The 19,287-nt window shown below is 52.4% G+C and overlaps 1 protein-coding gene across 1 annotated transcript in view; it reads right to left on the reverse strand.

Moving 5' to 3' along the window:
- IFT122 (intraflagellar transport 122) overlaps positions 1 to 19,287 on the reverse strand; it is a 66,327-nt gene that overhangs the window by 35,153 nt on the left and 11,887 nt on the right. Inside the window, exons 5-13 of the mRNA XM_055557752.1 lie at positions 17,547 to 17,623; positions 14,882 to 14,948; positions 13,556 to 13,702; positions 10,256 to 10,331; positions 7,425 to 7,616; positions 7,137 to 7,275; positions 5,783 to 5,985; positions 4,157 to 4,294; positions 1,216 to 1,380 (exon numbers count right to left, since the gene is read on the reverse strand). Coding sequence (XP_055413727.1) covers positions 1,216 to 1,380; positions 4,157 to 4,294; positions 5,783 to 5,985; positions 7,137 to 7,275; positions 7,425 to 7,616; positions 10,256 to 10,331; positions 13,556 to 13,702; positions 14,882 to 14,948; positions 17,547 to 17,623 — 1,204 coding nt within the window. The remainder of the gene's footprint in view (positions 1 to 1,215; positions 1,381 to 4,156; positions 4,295 to 5,782; positions 5,986 to 7,136; positions 7,276 to 7,424; positions 7,617 to 10,255; positions 10,332 to 13,555; positions 13,703 to 14,881; positions 14,949 to 17,546; positions 17,624 to 19,287) is intronic.

The raw sequence follows: 19,287 nt of genomic DNA on the forward strand, positions 1-19,287 counted from the left end.
CGGAGGCTGGGTAGGACACAGGCTCGTCCACTCCTGTTGAGGCTCAGCTGCAGATTCACAGCTGGGGCCCCGCTAACCTAGTGACACCTGCGGCCGTGGGTGCTGAGTCTGGGGAGGCGAGAAGCGACACCGAGGGCCGTGGCTTGTGCCAGGCGCTGAGCCAGGTTCTATGGCAGCTTGTTTAGCCCTGCAGCAATTCTGGGAGGGGGCAAGATCTACTTGCATTTTAGAGGTAAAGAGCAACCGAGGCTCCAAGAAGTTCACTGCTCAAGATCGCACAGTGATGAAAGCAGGGGTGGAGGCAGGTCTGTCTGAAGATAAATCCTGTGCTCTTTCCTTCCTCGAAACCACTCTGGCTCCCAGTGACGAGGGCGAGTAGCTATGACAGAGTCGCCTCAGCCCAGCGGTAGCCAGGCATCCCCTTCCCAATCTGAGGCAGCACCCTTCTGCCGTGTTAATGCCACTGCCGAGGACAGAGCGCCCTGAGGAAGGGACCTCACTCTGCCCACCACACAGGGAAAGCCGCAGCAGCTGAGGAAGCCAGTCAGGGGAGGGTTTAGCTCGCGGGGAACTCGCGTCAGGCAAATGGCCTTGACCACTTACAAAGCCCTCGAGAGGCAAAGCCAGCGCCCAGCCCAGCAGAAAGCCAGCCAGCACTGGGCACGGAGCCTGTGGGCCTGTTCTCCGGTGACACTTCCTCCAGCCTAGGCGTTGTGTAAGTGGTGCCTGTCCCCCCCAAACACTCCACATCTGCTAGCTGCGGGGCACCCCTGTGAAACGGCAGAGGGAGGGCTCCCCCTCCTCTGCCCTCTTTCAGGGGACAGAACTGGTCCTTTTCCCTGACTGTGTCTCAGGGCAGTCACAGATACAGGCGGGCCTCCGATCCGTGAGAAGCAGACTTTTCCCAAAGAATCATCTTCACGTTAACCCATGTACGGAGAGCCAATACAGGCCCCACTGAGACTTGTTACTCATTTACTGCTCACAGTAATCTCATAAGAAAGGTATAACTTGCCCATCTTCCCAGCGTGGAAACCGAAGCCCACAAGGCTCACCCAACTCCCACAGCTCGTGTGCGAGGGGCGGGCTGGGCCAGGGCTCTCAGACTCTGTGCCTCTGTACCTCCCTGCTCCCCCAGAGCCCCTCCTGCAGGGGCTGGGAAGCGAGGGATGGTCTCGAACCCAAGGGCCCTGTCCTGGGCACTCCGGGGGTCACCTGAAACAGCAGCTCCTTGGTATGGATGTCGTACACCAGGCACATGTCGTTCTCGTCCACCACGGCCAACTTGTTGCGGGAGGCGCTCATGTCCAGGCAGCGTACAGCAGTGGCCTGCTTCAGCAGGACGATGGCAAAGAGATTGTCCACAAAGATCTTGAGGATCTGGCAAAATTTCAGAGGGGAAAGCTGAATAACCATGGCCACACACCCTGGAACACCGGCACATTGCTGGACCCCATGTGTTCTACAAGCACCATCGCCACTAACTTCACCGGAGGCTCTGTGCAGAGAAGAGGAAAGGGAGAGGGGGTTTCCCACAGGGACCAGAGTGTGGCCCATCAGAGGCTGCCTACGTAACCACAGGCCCCAAGACACGACCGACTCATCAAATGTCTGCTTGACGGGGGACGGTTAACAACACTGCCCAAAATGAAGGATCAGAAGACAGCACACTCACAAATTCATACAGGAAAAGGCTCCTGTAAACAGTGACAGACATCTGGTGTAACCACAGCAAGAAGAGGATGCTGGGGAGGATGGCGAGGATGATGGGGAGGATTGGGAGGATGGGGAGGAGGGTGAGGATGATGGGGAGGATGGGGAGGAGGAAGGGGAGGATGAGGAGGAGGGTAAGGAGGATGGGGAGGATGGTGAGGAGGATGGGGAGGAGGATGGGAAGGATGGGGAGGATGGGGGGAGGATAGGGAGGAGGATGGAGAGGAGGATGGGGACGATGGGGGGAGGATGGGGAGGATGGGGGGAGGATGGGGAGGATGGGGAGGAGGATGGGGAGGAGGAAGGGGAGGATGGGGAGGAGGGGGAGGATGATGGGGAGGTTGGTGAGGATGATGGGGAGGATGGGGAGGAGGATGGGGAGGATGGGGAGAATGGTGAGGAGGATGGGGAGGAAGGGGAGGAGGATGGGGAGGAAGGGGAGGATGGTGAGGAGGATGGGGAGGATGGCGAGGAGGATGGGGAGGATGGGGAGGAGGATGGGGAGGAGGGTGAGGATGATGGGGAGGATGGTGAGGAGGATGGGGAGGAGGAAGGGGAGGATGGTGAGGATGATGAGGAGGGTGAGGATGATGGGGAGGATGGTGAGGAGGATGGGAAGGATGGGGAGGAGGAAGGGGAGGATGACGGGGAGGATGCGGAGGAGGACGGGGAGGATGGGGAGGAGGACGGGGAGGATGCTAGGGAGGACGGAAAAGATGCTGGGGAGGACGCGGAAGATGATGGGGAGGATGGTGAGGATGAAGGGGAGGATGGTGAGGAGGATGGGGAGGATGGTGAGGATGATGGGGAGGATGGTGAAGATGGTGAGGAGGATGGGGAGGATGGGGAGGATGTTGAGGATGATGGAGAGGATGGTGAGGAGGATGGTGAAGATAGTAAGGATGATGGTGAGGATGATGGCGAGGATGGTGAGGATGATGCGGAGGATGGTGAGGATGATGGGGAAGATGGTGCGGATGATGGGGTGGATGGTGCGGATGATGGGGAGGATAGTGAGGATGGTGAGGGTGATGGGGAGGATGGTGAGGATGATGGAGAGGATGGTGAGGAGGATGGTGAAGATGGTAAGGATGATGGTGAGGATGATGGGGAGGATAGTGAGGATGAAGGGGAGGATGGTGAGGATGATGGGGAGGATAGTGAGGATGGTGAGGGTGATGGGGAGGATGGTGAGAGGATGGGGAGGATGATGGGGAGGAGGATGGTGAGGGTGATGGGGAGGATGTGGAGGATGGTAAAGATGGTAAGGAGGATGGGGAGAATGGCAAGGATGGTGAGTAGGATGGGAGAATGGTGAGGATGGTGAGGAGGATGGGAGAATGGTGAGGATGGTGAGGAGGATGGGGAGGATGCTGAGGAGGATGGGGAGGATGGTGAGGAGGATGGGGAGAATGGTGACGATGGTGAGGAGGATGGGGAGGATGGGGAGGATGCTGAGGATGCTGAGGAGGATGGAAACAGCTACCAGTTACTGACTGTGCTTGACAGTCCTGTGAAACATGAGCTGTTTCACGTGGGTGAAACACGTGAGATTCTCATTTGTAAAATCTGAGCCTCAGAGAGGTGAAGTGACTTGCTCAGGATCACACAGCTCGTGAGTTGCTCAGCATGCACAGGGCCCCAGGTTCACCTGCCCACAGAGCCCAAGCTCTCCAGTCTTGCACTGGAAGCAACAGCTGACAAGAGGAAGAAGCCAGCTCTCCTTCACTGTGATGTTGACACTCTGCAGCCTCTGCTAATCTCATCCCCTATGACTTTCAGCCCCAGGAAAGGCCTAACAAGCCTCAGCCACAGCCATCTGCCAGACAGCTTGGCTCTCAGGCTTACGCAGTTATATTTTCCCTTTCACATTTCCATGTAACCCACTTAGAACTTTCTTCTTTTGAGCAAAGAACACACAAACAAATCTGTTCAGCTTTTTGTAACTTAGATTTTCCACCAATATTTGAGCATAGGGCCCATTTTCCTTGAAACACCTGGTAATAGCCTGAGGACTAGCGTCCTCTGAGATGCAAGCTAGAACACATTCCTTGACCCATTCACTGCTCTAACAGGCATCTCATCTAAGAAATGAGCTCCGTCTCCCTCTCTGTGAAGACACTGAAACTGAATCTCCAACAAGTCTCCCACCTCCTGGGTGACCTTAAATCCACGAAGCCTCCATGGCAGCCCAGAGGCTGCAGAGCCAACTCTGCCAGAACGTGGCATGCTGAGTGGAAGCCACCGCGGCTCTGGCTTGACACTGGCCACATAAAACAGGATCCCGGGCTGCCCTCCAACGTGCCTGTGGGGCGAGGGGTCGGGGTGCAGCAGGGGAGCCCTTTGCTTGCTCTGGGAACCCACCTCAGGGTCAGCACTAGTCTGGCTGCCTGTGTCTGCCTGCAGATGACTGGCCTAATGGGAGACGCGAGGGCACACTCACCTGTCCATTCTTCAGGCCAACCAGCAGACCCTCCCTTCCTGGGGGGCCGCCGATCACCTTAATGTAGCGAATAAGAGACTCCATCTGCCACTCCCGCTCCTTCACGCCGCTGAAGGACAGGCACTGCAGCCGCCTCTCCTAGAAAACAAGCGCAGGTCCGGGTGATCGCCAGCAGGACAGGCGTGCCCAGGCGCCCAAGGAGGTCTGCCTGCGCCTACAGGGTGAAAACTGCCTCCACACTCTGTTCCCATTGAACCCATCTAGACCCCGTGCCTGGCAGCTTCACACAAGCCTTCCCTGCGGAGCCCAGCTCAGCCTCCATCTTCAGCAGACCTCCGGGCAGCCACAGCCAGGGGCTGCACCCGGAAGCACATCTATAACCTGTGGTATCCCTATGCTTGGGCTTCCCAGGTGGCTCAGTGGTAAAGAATCCACCTGCGACACGACAGACGCAGGTTTGATCCCTGGGTCAGGAAGATCCCCTGGAGGAGGGCATGACCGCCCACTCCAGTATTCTTGCCTGGACGGTCCCATGGATAGAGGAGCTTGGAGGGCTACAGTCTGTGGGGTCACAGAGGCAGAAATGACTTGGTGACTAAATAACAACAACCCCTAAACTGCTTTAACTCGTGATTTTTAGAGAGATTTTTTTAATAGTATCTTATATATGTGATTCCTAAAGGATTTCTTCTATTTTATCACTTCCAATAGGCCTAATTTTACAAAACCAAATCCACCTCTACTTCCAGGAAAGTGGCTGGGCTGGCCTTCTCTCACGGTCTCCCCAAGCATTCCTGGCATCAACCTAGACAGCTTCTAGGAAGCTCTAAGTTGACACATCTTTTTTTTTGTCAAAAAAATTCTCAGGAAGTAAAACTTCCTTTACTATTTTGAGTTGATATCATAAATTTTTTTGTTGTTCAACTGAAAGCAAGCATAAATTTCTGTGTGTATACGTTTACCAAAATGACATTGACCTTCATTTTGTGGGATATCAATGTATGCTTCAAGTCATTAAAATATATACAATCCCAGTTCAACACAGTGCTTTGTGCAATACAAAAATGTATTTTTCGGTTTTTTTGTTTTTGGTCTTAAGTCTTGGAAGATCTTAGCTCCCCTCCCAGGGATTGAACCCAGGCCCTCAGCAGCGAGAGTGCAGAGTCCTAACTACTGGACCAACAGGGCTCAGTCCTTCCAGTCGTGTCCAAATCTTTGTGACCCCATGGACTGTGTAGCCTGCCAGGCTCCTCTGTCCGTGGGATTCTCCAGCAAAGATTACTGGAGTGGGTTGCCATTTCCTTCACCAGGAGATCTTCCTGACCCAGAGATCGAACCCGTGTCTCTTACATGTGTCTCCTGCATGGGCAGGCGGGTTCCTTACCACTAGTGCCACCTGGGAAGACCACAGGGTAGTCCCCGTATTCTCCAACTTAGGGCCTATGGCTTTCTGGTAGGGTCCGACCCCTCCAGATGCCAATAAGCATGAAAGCAATGAATAGCCACTGAGCTTGACGGGAAAGAGCTTTCTTCTAGCGACCGACTCTAGAGCCAGGAGGTGGGTAACCCGCTCCCAGGGGGAGGATGAAGTGGATGCAGCCCGCCCTCTGAGCCGCTGCCGCCCACCTGACAGAGGATGATGTGGTCGGCACACACCACCAGGAGGTTACACTCAAACTTCCTGGCAATCTTCTCTTTCACCCGGTACCGCATGTCCAGTGAGTCCTCTGAGTACAGCTCGTAGATGAGGATCTTCTCGGGCAGCTGGATCGCTAATCGATTCTTGTAGATGGCAATTTTCTTGACAAGTTCTTTGCATTTAATCCGAACTGTGAAAGAGGGGGAAAAAAAAAAAACCAGCTCCAACAAGAGGCTATTAGGTAAGGGAGAAGGCAGAGAAATTAAAAGCCATCATTTACTTAATGCTAGTGGCAATTAAAGGAGACACACTCATCAAAAAACCTTTACACAGTGTCTAATACGCAATCAACTCTGCTAAACATTGAGTCGCATACAAATCTTTGTGGCCCTGAGCTTACATCTGAGTGTGCAAAGTAGAAGTCTCTGTGCTACCATCGCTTGCTGAAGATAAATCTCTGAATGGCACCAATAGCCCCTGATGGTCAAGAACACGTCTGGGTAACTGCCCACAGCTCTGGACACTTGCCACCCAGCACTCTTGCCAACAGGGAGCCGAAGGCAGTTTCTGGCACACACTAGGGTCTCACGCTCCCGCTACAGGTGGAGAAAGTCCCTCAGCAAGAATAGGAGGGAACTGCCTGACCTGCTGCACCCTCAGCATCGCAGCTGGAGTCTTCCATCAGAGGTGCTCCCAGGTGGGGGACCAGAGGATGCCACCTGACTCTGCAAGACACCCCTCGACCTGGACCCACACACAGGCCCCTGCAATGTGCTGTGGCCGGGACACCTACAGACGAATGCCCTTGAAATAAGCAGATTCTCAGCCCACTGAACCAGCATGGCCACTTGGGTGGACAGAGGAAAGGACTGGCTACCCGAGGCCTGGAACCCTGGCCTTCTGACCGAGCCCATGCAACCCACTGCCTCCTTCTCTCTGGGGGGAGCACCCGCCAGGAGGTGAGTGGACACGGAGCCGGGGGAGAAGCACTCCAGAAGGGACTGTGATCAGAGAGGACACAGGTCCGCAGAGACCCATGCAGGTCACCCAGCCCCCGGCTCTGACTTGTTGTATGCTGTCCTCCCTTAGCCAGGCAGTCCATTTCCCCTTAGCATTAGCTGCAAATTTTTTTTTTTTGGAGAGAGGGTTCATTGCTTCAAAGACATCAATATCCTCTCCATGCTCCTACCACACAAAAAACCGAGACCCAGTGGTCCAACATGTGTCCAGAACACCAAGGAGCAACACGCCCTACCGTCTCATCTGCCCTGTGAGCAGCCCTGTCGACCTGCCCCTCTTCCCAGCATCTAGTGGGCAGAGGGGCCGTACCTACCTGCTTACCTTTCTGCTCGGTGATCAGGTGCTGCACAATGACATCGGTCATGCTATCCCTGTAGGCGTAGCGGTCCTTGTAGAGCCCATGGACTGTGCTGAAAATCAGCTGGTAGAAGGAAATGGTGCCATCTTGGCAGCCCACCACCTGCGAAGAACGAGCCTGTCAGTTCTCAGTCCTCTGTGGAGACAGACCTGCCTGTCAGGAACAAACGTCAGTGATCTGACTGGCTAAACACAGCCGATGTTTACTGACTACTCGGGTGGTGGCCCAACCAACCAACTCCCCCTTCTTACCACATAGTTGGAGTCAGGCTTCACTTTACATGTCCACACCCAGGAGGTCTGCTCCCCAACGGCCCCAAGCCGTACACCATCCTTGGTGAAAAGGGACACTTGCTTGTCTGACCCCCCCAGCAAAATGTACTCCCCTTTAGTAAAGTAGCTGATGCAGCAGGGGTCAAAGTTCAGGGAGTGGTCCTTCCCAATCTGAAGAAAGAGAACACACCAAGGGAGATCCACGCAGAATTCATGATCATCGCAACACAATCAAGGGCTTTTCCCTCCATCCTTTACATGGAGAGCTGGCCAGCGTTCTCCATGTGACAGATTCCATCCCAGCCCTCTAGAGCAGCCCGTCCTCTCCACACGGACAAACCCTCCAGGGTCTCCCCCAGTCCCACCCAACGGCCCCAGGGCTGTGTCTTAGCTCCGCAGCCAATCCACACCCCAGATGGTCTTCTCCCGTTAGGCCTCCCCTTCTGCTCACAGCCCTTGCTAGGCTTCAGGATTTCCCTCAGTCCTGAGGGAAATTTCTTTTTCTTTCTGTTTTTCTTTTCCTTCCCTCCTTCTTTCCTTTTTTTGTACTTCACAAAACTAAGTCCATTCAATTTTTTAAAAATTGTTCTTACTCTACAACGACACTCGTCCTATTCTCTTTGGAACAACCTTATTCAGGCGTTTCACACACCACACGATTCGCCCATGTCAAGTGTATGCCTCATTAGCTTTTAATACATCTGGGGCTGTATAACCATCATCACTAACGGCAACACCCTAAAAAAACCCTGTACCTGTAGCAGTCAATCCCCTTTCCCTTCTCTTTCCACCCCCTGGCAACCACTAATCTACTTCCTGTCTATAGATCTGCCTATTCTGGACATTTCATATAAATGGAAACACAGACCGCGTGGCCTTTTGTGGCCAGCTCACCCTTTTTCAGTATGCACCAGTACTTCACTCCTTTTCACTGCTGAATAGTATTCCATTGTATGGATATTCCCCATTTTATTTTTCCATGCATCAATCGATAAACATTTCAGGTCTTCCTATTTCTGGCTATTATGAAAAACGCTGAATACGAATACTTGCATACAATTTTTGTGCAGATGTACGTTTTCATCTTTCTTAGATATGGATACCTAGTAGAGTTGCTGGGTCATATAGTAACTTCGCATTTAACCTTTAATAACCACTTAAAAAGTGGCTGGGTATACCATTTTATATTCCTGTCAGTAGTATACAAGGGTGCCAATTTCTCCATCCTAGTGGGTGTGAAGTGGGTCTCAGTGTGAGTTTGATTTGCATTTTCCTGGTAGCTAATGATGTTGAACATCTTTTCATTTGCTTACTTGGCCACATGTATTTCTTGTTTGAAAAAATGTCCATTCAGATCCCTTTTCCATTTCTTAATTAAGTTGTCTTTTTATTATTGACTTGTAAGAGTTTTTTACTCCTTGGAAGACAAGCTATGACAAACCTAGACAGCATATTCAAAAGCAGAGACATTACTTTGCCAACAAAGCTCCATCTAGTCAAGGCTATGGTTTTTCCAGGAGTCATGTATGGATGTGAGAGTTGGACTATAAAGAAAGCCGAGCACTGAAGAATCGATGCTTCTGAACTGTGGTGTTGGAGAAGACTCTTGACAGTCCCCTGGACTGCAAGGAGATCCAACCAGTCCATCCCTAAAGGAAATCAGTCCTGAATAGGCACTGGAAGGACGGATGCTGAAGCTGAAACTCCAATACTTTGGCCACTTGATGCAAAGAACTGACTCATTTGAAAAGACCCTGATGCTGGGAAAGATTGAAGGCAGGAGGAGAAGGGGATAACAGAGGATGAGATGGCTGGATTGCATCATCAACTCAAAGGACATGAGTTTAAGTAAACTCCAGGAATTGGTGATGGACAGGGAGGCCTGGCGTGCTGCAGTCCATGGGGTCACAAAGAGTCAGACACGACTGAGCAACTGAAGTGAACTGAAAAGTTTTTTCACGTATTTCAGATGCAAGTCCCTTATCAGATAAATGATTTGAAAAATTTCTCTTTCACTCTGTGTGTTGCCTCTTCACTTTTGATGGTGCCCCCTCTACTTTTAGGATGAAGGTCAAGCTCCTGAGTTTAGTTCCCAAGTTCCCAAGTCAAATGAGTCTCTTACAGCCAGTCCATGCTCTTTCAAACCTCCATGCCATTCTCCACAGCACCCCAGCACTAGACAAGGATGTCCTTTCCCCCTTCTTCTCCACCAGGTGTCATCTCTTCCAGGAAGCAGTCTCACGTCTCCCTGCCCACCCAAGGCCTGAAGGGCTAGCCTAGCAGCTGCTTATAAACGTGGGGGTGAATAAAGCAAATACAGGAAGAGGGTCACGAACTAGGACCCAGGCTTTACAGACCAAGCTGCATTTCAGTTCAACCATTTACTGGCAGTGCAGGACCTTGGGCATAATATTTATTCCACTGCCCTGAGACTTGTCTACTCATATCTAAAATGCAGATCATCAGACTTGCCTGGAGGTCCAGCGGTTCAGACTCCGCACTTCCCCTGCAGAGGGCACGGATTTTATCCCTAGTAGAGGAAGTTCCGCATGCCCTCAGTGTGGCCCCAAAAATGTAAAAAGTTGATTGGCAGAGTACCTACTTCACAAAGTTTTGTAAGAATTAAAAGAGATAAAGAATGCATAGCACTCAGCACAGAACCTGGTGTCACAGTAAATGCTCGATAAACAGGAGCTAACACAAATGACAAACAATCATTAATAATGCAGTCTCCAAACATGAAAACAGATGAAAACCAACAGGCATGACCAAACTGGTGCCTCCCACTGGGCTGGCACAGACCCGCATACCTGTTTTCCACTCAGCTGGTAGAAGGAAAGCTTCTGTCCCCAGTCAGCTACAGCCAGGATGTCATTGCGTTCCTCTCTAATCAACAGAAGACAAAAGAGGTCACGTGGGGCCAAGGCCTGCTGGTGAGTGTGGCCCGAAGGGTTTAACAAACAACAGGAAAGAGAAAGCCCTGGTCAGGCGGTCAAGATTGCCAAGTGCCGGACAGGAGGACAGGGGCCAGAGGGCTGTGACGTGGGCCTACCCATCAACTGGTCCAGTGGGAAGGGGAAGGTGAGGTCAGCCCTCCCGGGATCTGTATCTCAACAGGATGCCCCACCACGTGGGTGCTCATGGTGCAGGGACACAGCCACCATGGAGAGGTGAGACCCCCTGTTTCACAGCTTCCTGGGAGCAGAGCTAGGATAGCGAGGTTGGAGATCCTAGAGCACTTTCTCTTACACACTGTACAAAGTAGGGAGGAGCGGAGAGACGTGTCTTCAGAGGTGGGAAGGCATGGATTGTCTGATTTTTTTTTTTTTAATGGACAGAGGGGAACCTTGCTTGCTCTTCCTCAAGAGGATACTAACACCCAAAGCTCGGTTCCCTCGCAGTTGGGGTTCTCACGCAGGTGGAATGGTTTCTGATTGGATCTAACAGGAAAGAACGGCGGTTCTCTACGACCAGCCCGTCTCTGAAACGGACTGCCATCAGCATCAGGGTCCTAGAATTGCGGCTGCAGGAGCCGCACAGGAGAAACCTCCTCGGCCAAGGCTGAGGATCGGGCTACTCAGGAGTCGAATTCAAGAGAGAGAGGTTCCCAGCCCTTGGGTGCTGGCCTGAACCCACCTAACATTGCCGCCTCTTCATTAACTCCAGTGTTTTGAGCCCAGGGCCTTGGGGTCATCTGACAGCACTATGAGACACTCAGGCAAAGTGTGGTGCAGCCGTGTGAGCAAAACCCGGGCAAGGGTGACAAGATGGCAACTCACGCAGGCTCTAGTCAATAGCCAAGGGGACAAAGACGATGGAGGGGGGTGGAGGGACCCACAGGTGAACTCTGTGTGAACGGCACTGACATCCAAACACAACCCCGGGGCCCAGGCCACGGCAAGCCCTCTTGGGGAGACCTCGTACAGCTATGGGTCGGGCTCAGCCTCCATGAGCTGGATGGCTGGTTTCCAACCTTCTTTCTCCCCCTTTTACCCACCGCCCACCCCCCCCAAACCCTGGGCAGTGGGACTCTTTACCAAAACAAAAGCTTGTGTTAGTAACTAAAGGGTCCGCTCTGGCTGAACACAGGTTGGGACGTGAAGCCCACTTCTCCTCCCCTCCTGGTCCCCCATTTCCCACCTTCTTTTCCCAAGGAAGCCCAGGCACCACAGAACAGTTTGGATGAAGTGATCTAGCTTAGGACTTGTCAATCAGAATGTCCTGGCTCTCACACCGCAGCCTGCAATGGTTTCCCTACAGGTAATCTGGGCTGAAGAGAAGGAAGTATGGCTGGACAGCGAGGATTTGATGTGAGGACTGTGGCTAAGACGGGGGAGCTTCTCTCTGATACGTGTCCTAGCAAACGCAAGGTGAGGTGCGCTGTGGGAGCAGGCTGAGAGAGGAGTCCGGTAAGAGGGGAGGTGTCTGATGAACTACGCTGCGGCCAGGCCAGGGCACACAGGCAGGCGCTCAACGTCATGTTTTCAAAGGACCCCTAGATGCCACTGTAAGGAGTTCACTCTACGATGCTAAGTGGACAAAAAGGGAGTAGGATATGGTTCGGTTCATTGTATGAACGCACTACAAGCCTGGGGAAATACACTTAGGATGCTAACAGTGGTTTCCTCTGGGGATGGGGTCTTTCAGAAAAGTTGAACTTTCTCCTTTGGACTCTTCAGTATTTTCCAGAGTTTCTCTAAGAAGAGTCTTATAACCCACACACAGGCTTCAGGGGAGCACTCCCCCAGGCAGGAGGAGCCTGCAGCAACAACACCCTTGGTCTCTTTGGGAAGGCAGCGCCAGAGCAGTGCCGCCTGCAGGTCTAGGCTGGGGCGGGCCCCTGCGGGGAGGGCTCCGGCCCCCCGGGACACACTCACAGGCTGTCGTCCCCGGCACTGTCGTCCTCTTCCTCGGGCTCGTCCTCCTCTGCCTCACTACCCTGACTACTGTACACTGCGGACTTCAGAGTGGAAGGGATATCCTGAAAGTATCTGCTGACAATGGCCTCCTCGGAATCCTCGATCTCTATGTTCATCCAGAAATTCTCCCATCGGCTGCAGACGGTAAGGGGTTCTTCAATCGCATTGCCTACAACTGCACTAGGGTTATTAATTTCAAGACCTGTCAAGGAGCCCCTGCCCCTTGCCCGGAAGAGGACAGCAACCAGGCAGACCAGGCATCCTGCATCTCATGAATTAAAAATGGGCCCCCGAAGCCACAGAATCATCTGTGGCCGCAAAAAGCAAACAGCAGGAACTCTGGGGTAGGCTAATGGGCTCTGAAGGCATCAGACATGCATGCCACAGCCGTGGGGTGGACCAAAGTATTCAAGAAGAAGCGTAATCATCTGATGTCAGAAAGGCCGTGAGATTAAACAGACTTCTAAATCAAGTAGGTCCCACCTTTAAAATGACATTGAGTTGGTAAACAATTAAGTCCTTTACCTTCAGAGGACTCTATGGGGAATGGTGGTGGCTTAATAATGTTACAGGATTATACAAGCAGATCTAAAGCTATTAGCGCCCCATCAAAGTCACATCAGCACAGTAAAAAAATGTGCGTAAGGCTGGAGAAGGTAGATGCCAATTGTTTGTGGAACTGTAGGCTTTGGGGATATTTATACTTAATACTGATGTTTTGGGGGCCAAGGGCAGCAAAAAAGGCTCATGAAAAGCAAAAAGGGCTCATGAAAAAGCCTATGTTCTGTTCAGACTTGGAGGGAAGAACTGAAAAGGGGAAAAGACCAAAATAAAGCCACGGCACAGAGGTGAGCTACTGATTCATAAGGAAGTGGCTCTCCTGTGTCACATGCATACACACTCTCTCTGTCACACACACACACACACACACACACACATGCACACACACTCTGGGCTGGCCTAGATAGCTCATCTGCTCAGCTACATTTCTGGGATGCATTCCAAAACTCAAGATGGGCTCTTTAAAAATTCCACTGAAACAAGAACAGGTTCCAAAATGGATCAGTCACATGGGTGAGAAGCCTTTGAATCAGGGAGCCTTCGTGAGGAGACAAAGAACCCAGCACCTGAGGAAGGGCTTCCTAGAGCTCCTGACCGAGGAGGAGTGGAGGAGGGTGGCGGTGCGGTCACCTGGACGGGTTCCAGCTGATGGACCAGATGGGGGAGAGGGAGCCCCCCGGCCGCTCGATCTTCACCTTCTCCTCGCCGTTCTTGTTGCGGATGCTGACAACCCCGTTGAACATCCCCAGAGCCAGGTACTGCCCGTCGTTTGTCCAGCTGTTCAGACAACCGCCAGAGGGCGTGGGGAGGGGAAAGGGAACACGGCAGGTAAACGCTGTGAGGGTGGGGCCCTGCTTCAGACGGCCTGATGAGGCAGCAACAGCCACGTGTACCTGGGCCCTGATGCAAAAATCACAGGGCCACACTGGGGGTCCCACTGCTTCCCAGAGTGGAGGGCGAGACATGAAGGCGGGAACACCTTCCTCTCGGCACCCACGGTCTCTGTCGGCACCGCCACAAGGGCCCTGAGCTCTGCTTGCACCGCTGGCAGGGCCGCCCTACTCCCTGCTCTCCATGTCAGCCTCCTCCCACCCCCAGAGCCCCCTGAGCACAGGACCTGCATCTCGGTCACTGCCAGTCTCCCGAGCAGGTGCCTACCAGCTGCTGAACGAAAGGGAGGCTGCGCCGAGAAGCTGCTCGGCAAGCACAGCCACCCTTTGAGAGCGTCTACCATCTGCAGGAGCTGCTTGCTTTCAACTCACTACCTTGTGTGCATTTCACAACAGCCCCATCAACACAGCATCTTTTTTTTTTTTCTACATACAAAATGGAAATATATTTGTCATTTTTCTATGTTTTCCAAACAACTGATTCTTTTCCTTCATTAAAAACCTCCACTCTGTTCTAAAATGAGAATATCCTGATGCTTGGAAAAAGCACTTACTGTAGTTTAAATTAAAACTGTGAGTGAATGACTCCATATATTGAAGTGTTACATGTTACTGCAAACATCAGATTTCTTTTTAGTATAGTTTCTTTTCTTTTTAGCATCTTAATCCCCATTTGTCACATTAGGAACCTCCTGAGGTCACAGAGCCTGTCAGCTGCTGAACCTGGATCTGAACCCAGATCTAACGTCAAAGCCTGTGCTTCCTCCAGCTGTGCCGCCTGGACAAGGCCGGCTTCACATCCCGAGCTGCCCTGAGCACAGCCTGAGGCTGGGACGCGGGCTGCTAGACCGCTGCCCAGAAGCCACCTGCAGTGCTCTTTCACTCCACGATCAAAGACATGGGTTCTTCCCATCAAGGAGACCACGAGAGAAGAAAAGAGGAAACATGGGGGCCAGACCAACTAGGAAGCATACGACCTGCTCTACTGTGTGAACTAACCACATTCTGAGTCTGTTTGAAGAGCAGGGGAACAGAAAACCACCCTCAGAGCTGCCCCTTAACTTACCTGCAGCAGGTTATCTTGCTGCTGGATTTGTGCTTAGAGACCGACTTCTGCTCAGGAGACCATAAGCCTTCAATGCAAAATAATATGAGAGAGACTGGCTGGACTATGTTGTTGTTCAGTCACTAAGTCGTGTCCGATTCTTTGTGACCCCACAGACTCCAGCAGGCCAGGCCTCTCTGTCCCTCACCATCTCCCAAAGTTTGCCCAAGTTCATGTCCATTGCATCGGTGGCTGGACTATTACTCAACAACAAAGAGGAACAAGCTATTGACACACGCTACAACTCAGATGGATCTCCAGCGTTTCATGCAGAGTTTAAAAAGTCAATCTCAAAAGGTCATATGCTGTATGAGCCCATCTTATATAGAGATGGAGAACAGATTAATGGTTACCAGGCACAAGGAGTTAGCTATAATAGATGGGGGAAAGAAAGTGTTAGTCACTCAGTTATGTTCTACTCTCTGTGACCCCCTGGATTGCAGTCCACCAGGCTCCTCTATCCATGGAATTTTCCAGGCATGAATACAGGAGTGCCATTTCCTCCTCCAGGGGATCTTCCTGACCCAGGGATTGAACTGGAGTCTCCTATGTCTCCTGCATTGGCAGGCGGGTTCTTTACCACTAGTGGCACCTGGGAAGCCCACAGGAGATGGGGGAGGTGATGATAAAGGAGTATGTCTGCAGCGACGGGCATCGACACAGGTGATGACATGACACAACTATACGCACCCACTGTGCCAGGCCAGCCTCCTGACTGTGATCGGGTACGACAGTTACGTGAGGCGTATCCACGGGGAGAGAGGAGGAAGGGTCCCTGAGACCTCTCTACTATCTCTGCAACTCTCTGTGAATCTATAACTACTGCAACTTATTGTGAATCTATAACTACTTCAAAAGAAAAAAGGAGAGGAAGATACATTGGTGAATTTCTAGCCAACCTTTCAGGGGTTTAACTCAAAGAAATGCAACTTTCATAATTATTACACTGTAACCAGGATACAACTTAGTGGTCAAAGTAATGAAAGATGCCTCCTGAAAATCCAGCCTCCACTCCCCGGCCTTTCTGGGCCATGCCCTGTCCCCAGCATACTGGTCGCCTTTGACTTGCTCCCTCCTGCCACTGACTCAGTGCTGCACAACAGGTCTATGTCTGGGCAACAACACCAAATTCTGCTCTGGGTCTGGGCCATGAAACATGGCCAAGAAGGAAAATCTAAGGCAGAAATACATTTGCAGGGCAAGATGCAACATCCAACAATTTGCCTCCCCTGTCTCTGGCACTGGAAGGCCTCCTCCAGCATTTCTGCCTGTGCTCGAGCCGTCTCCCCTCCACCGCACCCTCGAGGGCCTCTCGGGAGTGCTGTCCGGAGCAGGTGCTCGATGCAATCGCGTGGCCTGGGTCCATCCCTTACCCGCGGGGTGACCTCAGGCACGTCACTGGACCACTCCGAGCCCCAGTTCTGTTTCATCGGCACAGCAAGGCTGAGAATGCTACCTGACCTCCACGGTTGTCACAGAGCTCACCCAGGAATTCATTTAACCCTTGGCACAGTGCCTACCGGCCTTCCCTGGAGGCTCGGTGGTAAAGAATCTGCCTGCCAATGCTGGAGATGTAAGAGATGCAAGTTCGATCCCTGGGTCAGGAAGATCCCCTGGAGGAAAAGGCAACCCACTCCCATTTTCTTGCCTGGACAATCCTATGGACAGAGGAGCCTGGCGGGCTACAGTCCATGCAGTGGCAAAGAGTCAGACATGACTTAGCGACTGAGCACACACACACACACACACACACACACACAGCGCCCACTACATCACAAACGCTCAACAAACATTATTACTTCACAGAGCATTTTTACAAATTCGACCTCCCTACCTGCCCCCGACCACAAGCTCTTTGAGGGGAGGATTTCTACTTTGTCTTTTTCACCCCAGAAGTAAGCACCCAGACCAGTGCCTCACATGGAGAAAATACTATATTTTTCATCACTGACAGTCCCTTCCCCTTTTATGTACACAACGTGCTTTCAATCACATCCTCTCTTTTGAACCTCTGAACTCTATCAGTGGACAGAAGGAACATGTTCACTTTAGGTCGGGGAGGGAAACAGAGGAGTCAGATCTCGAGTTCTGCTCTGTGTACCCACTGTCTCCCAGCAAGGAAAACAGAACCAATGAACTGAAAGCCAGTCTGGACCTTGAACAGGGAGCCTGCAGGCCTCCACCCGCTCTCCCGGCCTCCGCTCTGTGCCGGGACCCCACCAGTGCCGTGTGTCGGGCGGGTGTGCTCCTTGGGGAAGACAGCCACAACCACGGAATGAGTAAAGGGGGACACGCTGCACACGGGTGCTGGGGGACACGGAGGTGGGGACAACTGGACTGTCCCCTCTCAGAGGCAGCAACACCAGTCACGCCGGGGCTCTCCCCACCTCCCTTCCCAGGGCCTTCTCCCAAATCGCCGTCTTACCCACCCATTTCTGACCAGACTCAATGGCCTCATTTTCACTCCCTTGGTTCCTACACAATTTAAAGGAGAATTCTCAGCCTCCCCTCAGCCAGTGAAGGGAGAAGAAGGCGCACTGACTCGCCACCACATTCTGGATGGATTTCAGCACTTTTTGCCAATTTCCAGTCATTCCAGGACGAGACGCTGGGAACCCGAACCTACCGATGTCGCTGGAGGAACAGGATGCCAGCTGGTGGGTGATGGGGTTGTAGGAGACACACTGGATGGAGTCATTGTGCCTGGGAAGTAAACAACTGGAGATGATTACACGGCAGACCACAAACACTTCAGTGGCTCCAGCAGAAGCCTGCAATGACGGGCCCACAGACAGCCTCTCTAACTCCGCATCGCGAGCTCTGCTGCAAGTGACCAGTGAAAAGCACAGGGGTGAATACGCCCCTCCTGGCTTGCCTCTCAGCCACCATTTTCCTCTCCACATGTTACCACCCACCAGACTGGCCACCTCCTCCAAGATAAACGCACTGCACAGCTCTGGTGTGTCAGCTGGTAAGAGGATGATGGAAAGCACCCAGACTGGCGCACTGGAAGCACCGTATTAATGGCCATTCCTCTTACGCTTTGTGGAGGCCTGGAAATACATTCATTCTCACAGGAGGGAGGTACAATGAAGACACTATTATAGACCAAGACCTGGAAACACCTGAGATGACCGTGACGGCTGAGGGAGTCGGCCCCACATGTGGCACCTCGGCTTCAGGTTTACCCCACGTGTGAGCCACACTTCACCTGTGACCTCCTTCATTCATCTATTCATTCATCCAAATGTTGATCTGTACACACATGTTCACAGCAGCACTATTCCAACCAGCCAAGAGGTGGAAGCAACCCAAAGGCCCATCAGCAACAGATGAATGGATAAACAAAATATGGTCTGTAGACACACTAGGATGTCATTCAGCATTAAAACGTACGGGAATTCTGACACATGCTACAACACAGATAAACCTTGAGGACGTTACACTCGGTGAAATGAACCGGTCACAAAGGAACAAATACTGTAGGATTCCACGTATATGAGGCACCCAGACAAGTCAGATTCATAGAGAGTAGAACTGTGGTGCCTAGGGCTGGGGAGGGGGCTGGAGGTGGTTGTTTTTAGGTGAGGAGTTTCAGTTTTGCGAGATGAAGAGAGGCCCAGAGGTTCGCTGCACAGCAACATGGGTGTACTACTGACCTGCACACTTAAAAATGCTCAGGATGGCAAATTGCATGTTATGTGTATTTCACCACAATTCAAAAGAAAACCATCATTTGTCGAGTACCTACAATGGGCCGGGCAAGGCGCCAGGCACCAGAGACACACGGTGAACAAAACACAGGCAGTGTCTGCCCCCATGGAGCTTCCAGGCTGAAGGGAGGGATCTATCAGCCATCAGAGTGAATGTAAAACTACAGCTGTGAGGGGCCTCCCTGGCGGTCCAGTGGTTAGGACTCCACGCTTCCACTGCAGGGGGCACGGGCTGGATCCCTGGTCAGGGAACTAAGATCCCGCATGCCACACAGCACCCCCAAAATAAAAGTACAGCTGTGAGAAACGCCATGAAGGAGACCCGACCGAGGCTAGAGGGGCAGGGAGGCTTCGCAGAAGAAGCTGCGTCTGAGATCTGCAGGGGATGAGCAGAGACTCGGCACGGACAGGGGCCTGGAGCACACGGAGCCCAAGTTTTGGGCTGGCCACCCCGGGTGGATGTGAGGCTCTTCCCTGAGGTGGGGACACTGGAGGGGGATGGGGGTGGGGAAGAACGTGTGACATCAGACAAACTAAACTGAGCTACATGGAAACACCAGCCAGTGCTGGCCGAGCCAGCAGAGCTCCAGACTCCCTCACTCACTTCCCGACCTTCTCAGCACACAGCCCCACAACTGAACTTCGCTTGCATGG

Source organism: Bubalus kerabau, chromosome 20 (genome assembly GCF_029407905.1).
Source record: "Bubalus kerabau isolate K-KA32 ecotype Philippines breed swamp buffalo chromosome 20, PCC_UOA_SB_1v2, whole genome shotgun sequence".
Lineage (NCBI taxonomy): Eukaryota > Metazoa > Chordata > Mammalia > Artiodactyla > Bovidae > Bubalus > Bubalus kerabau.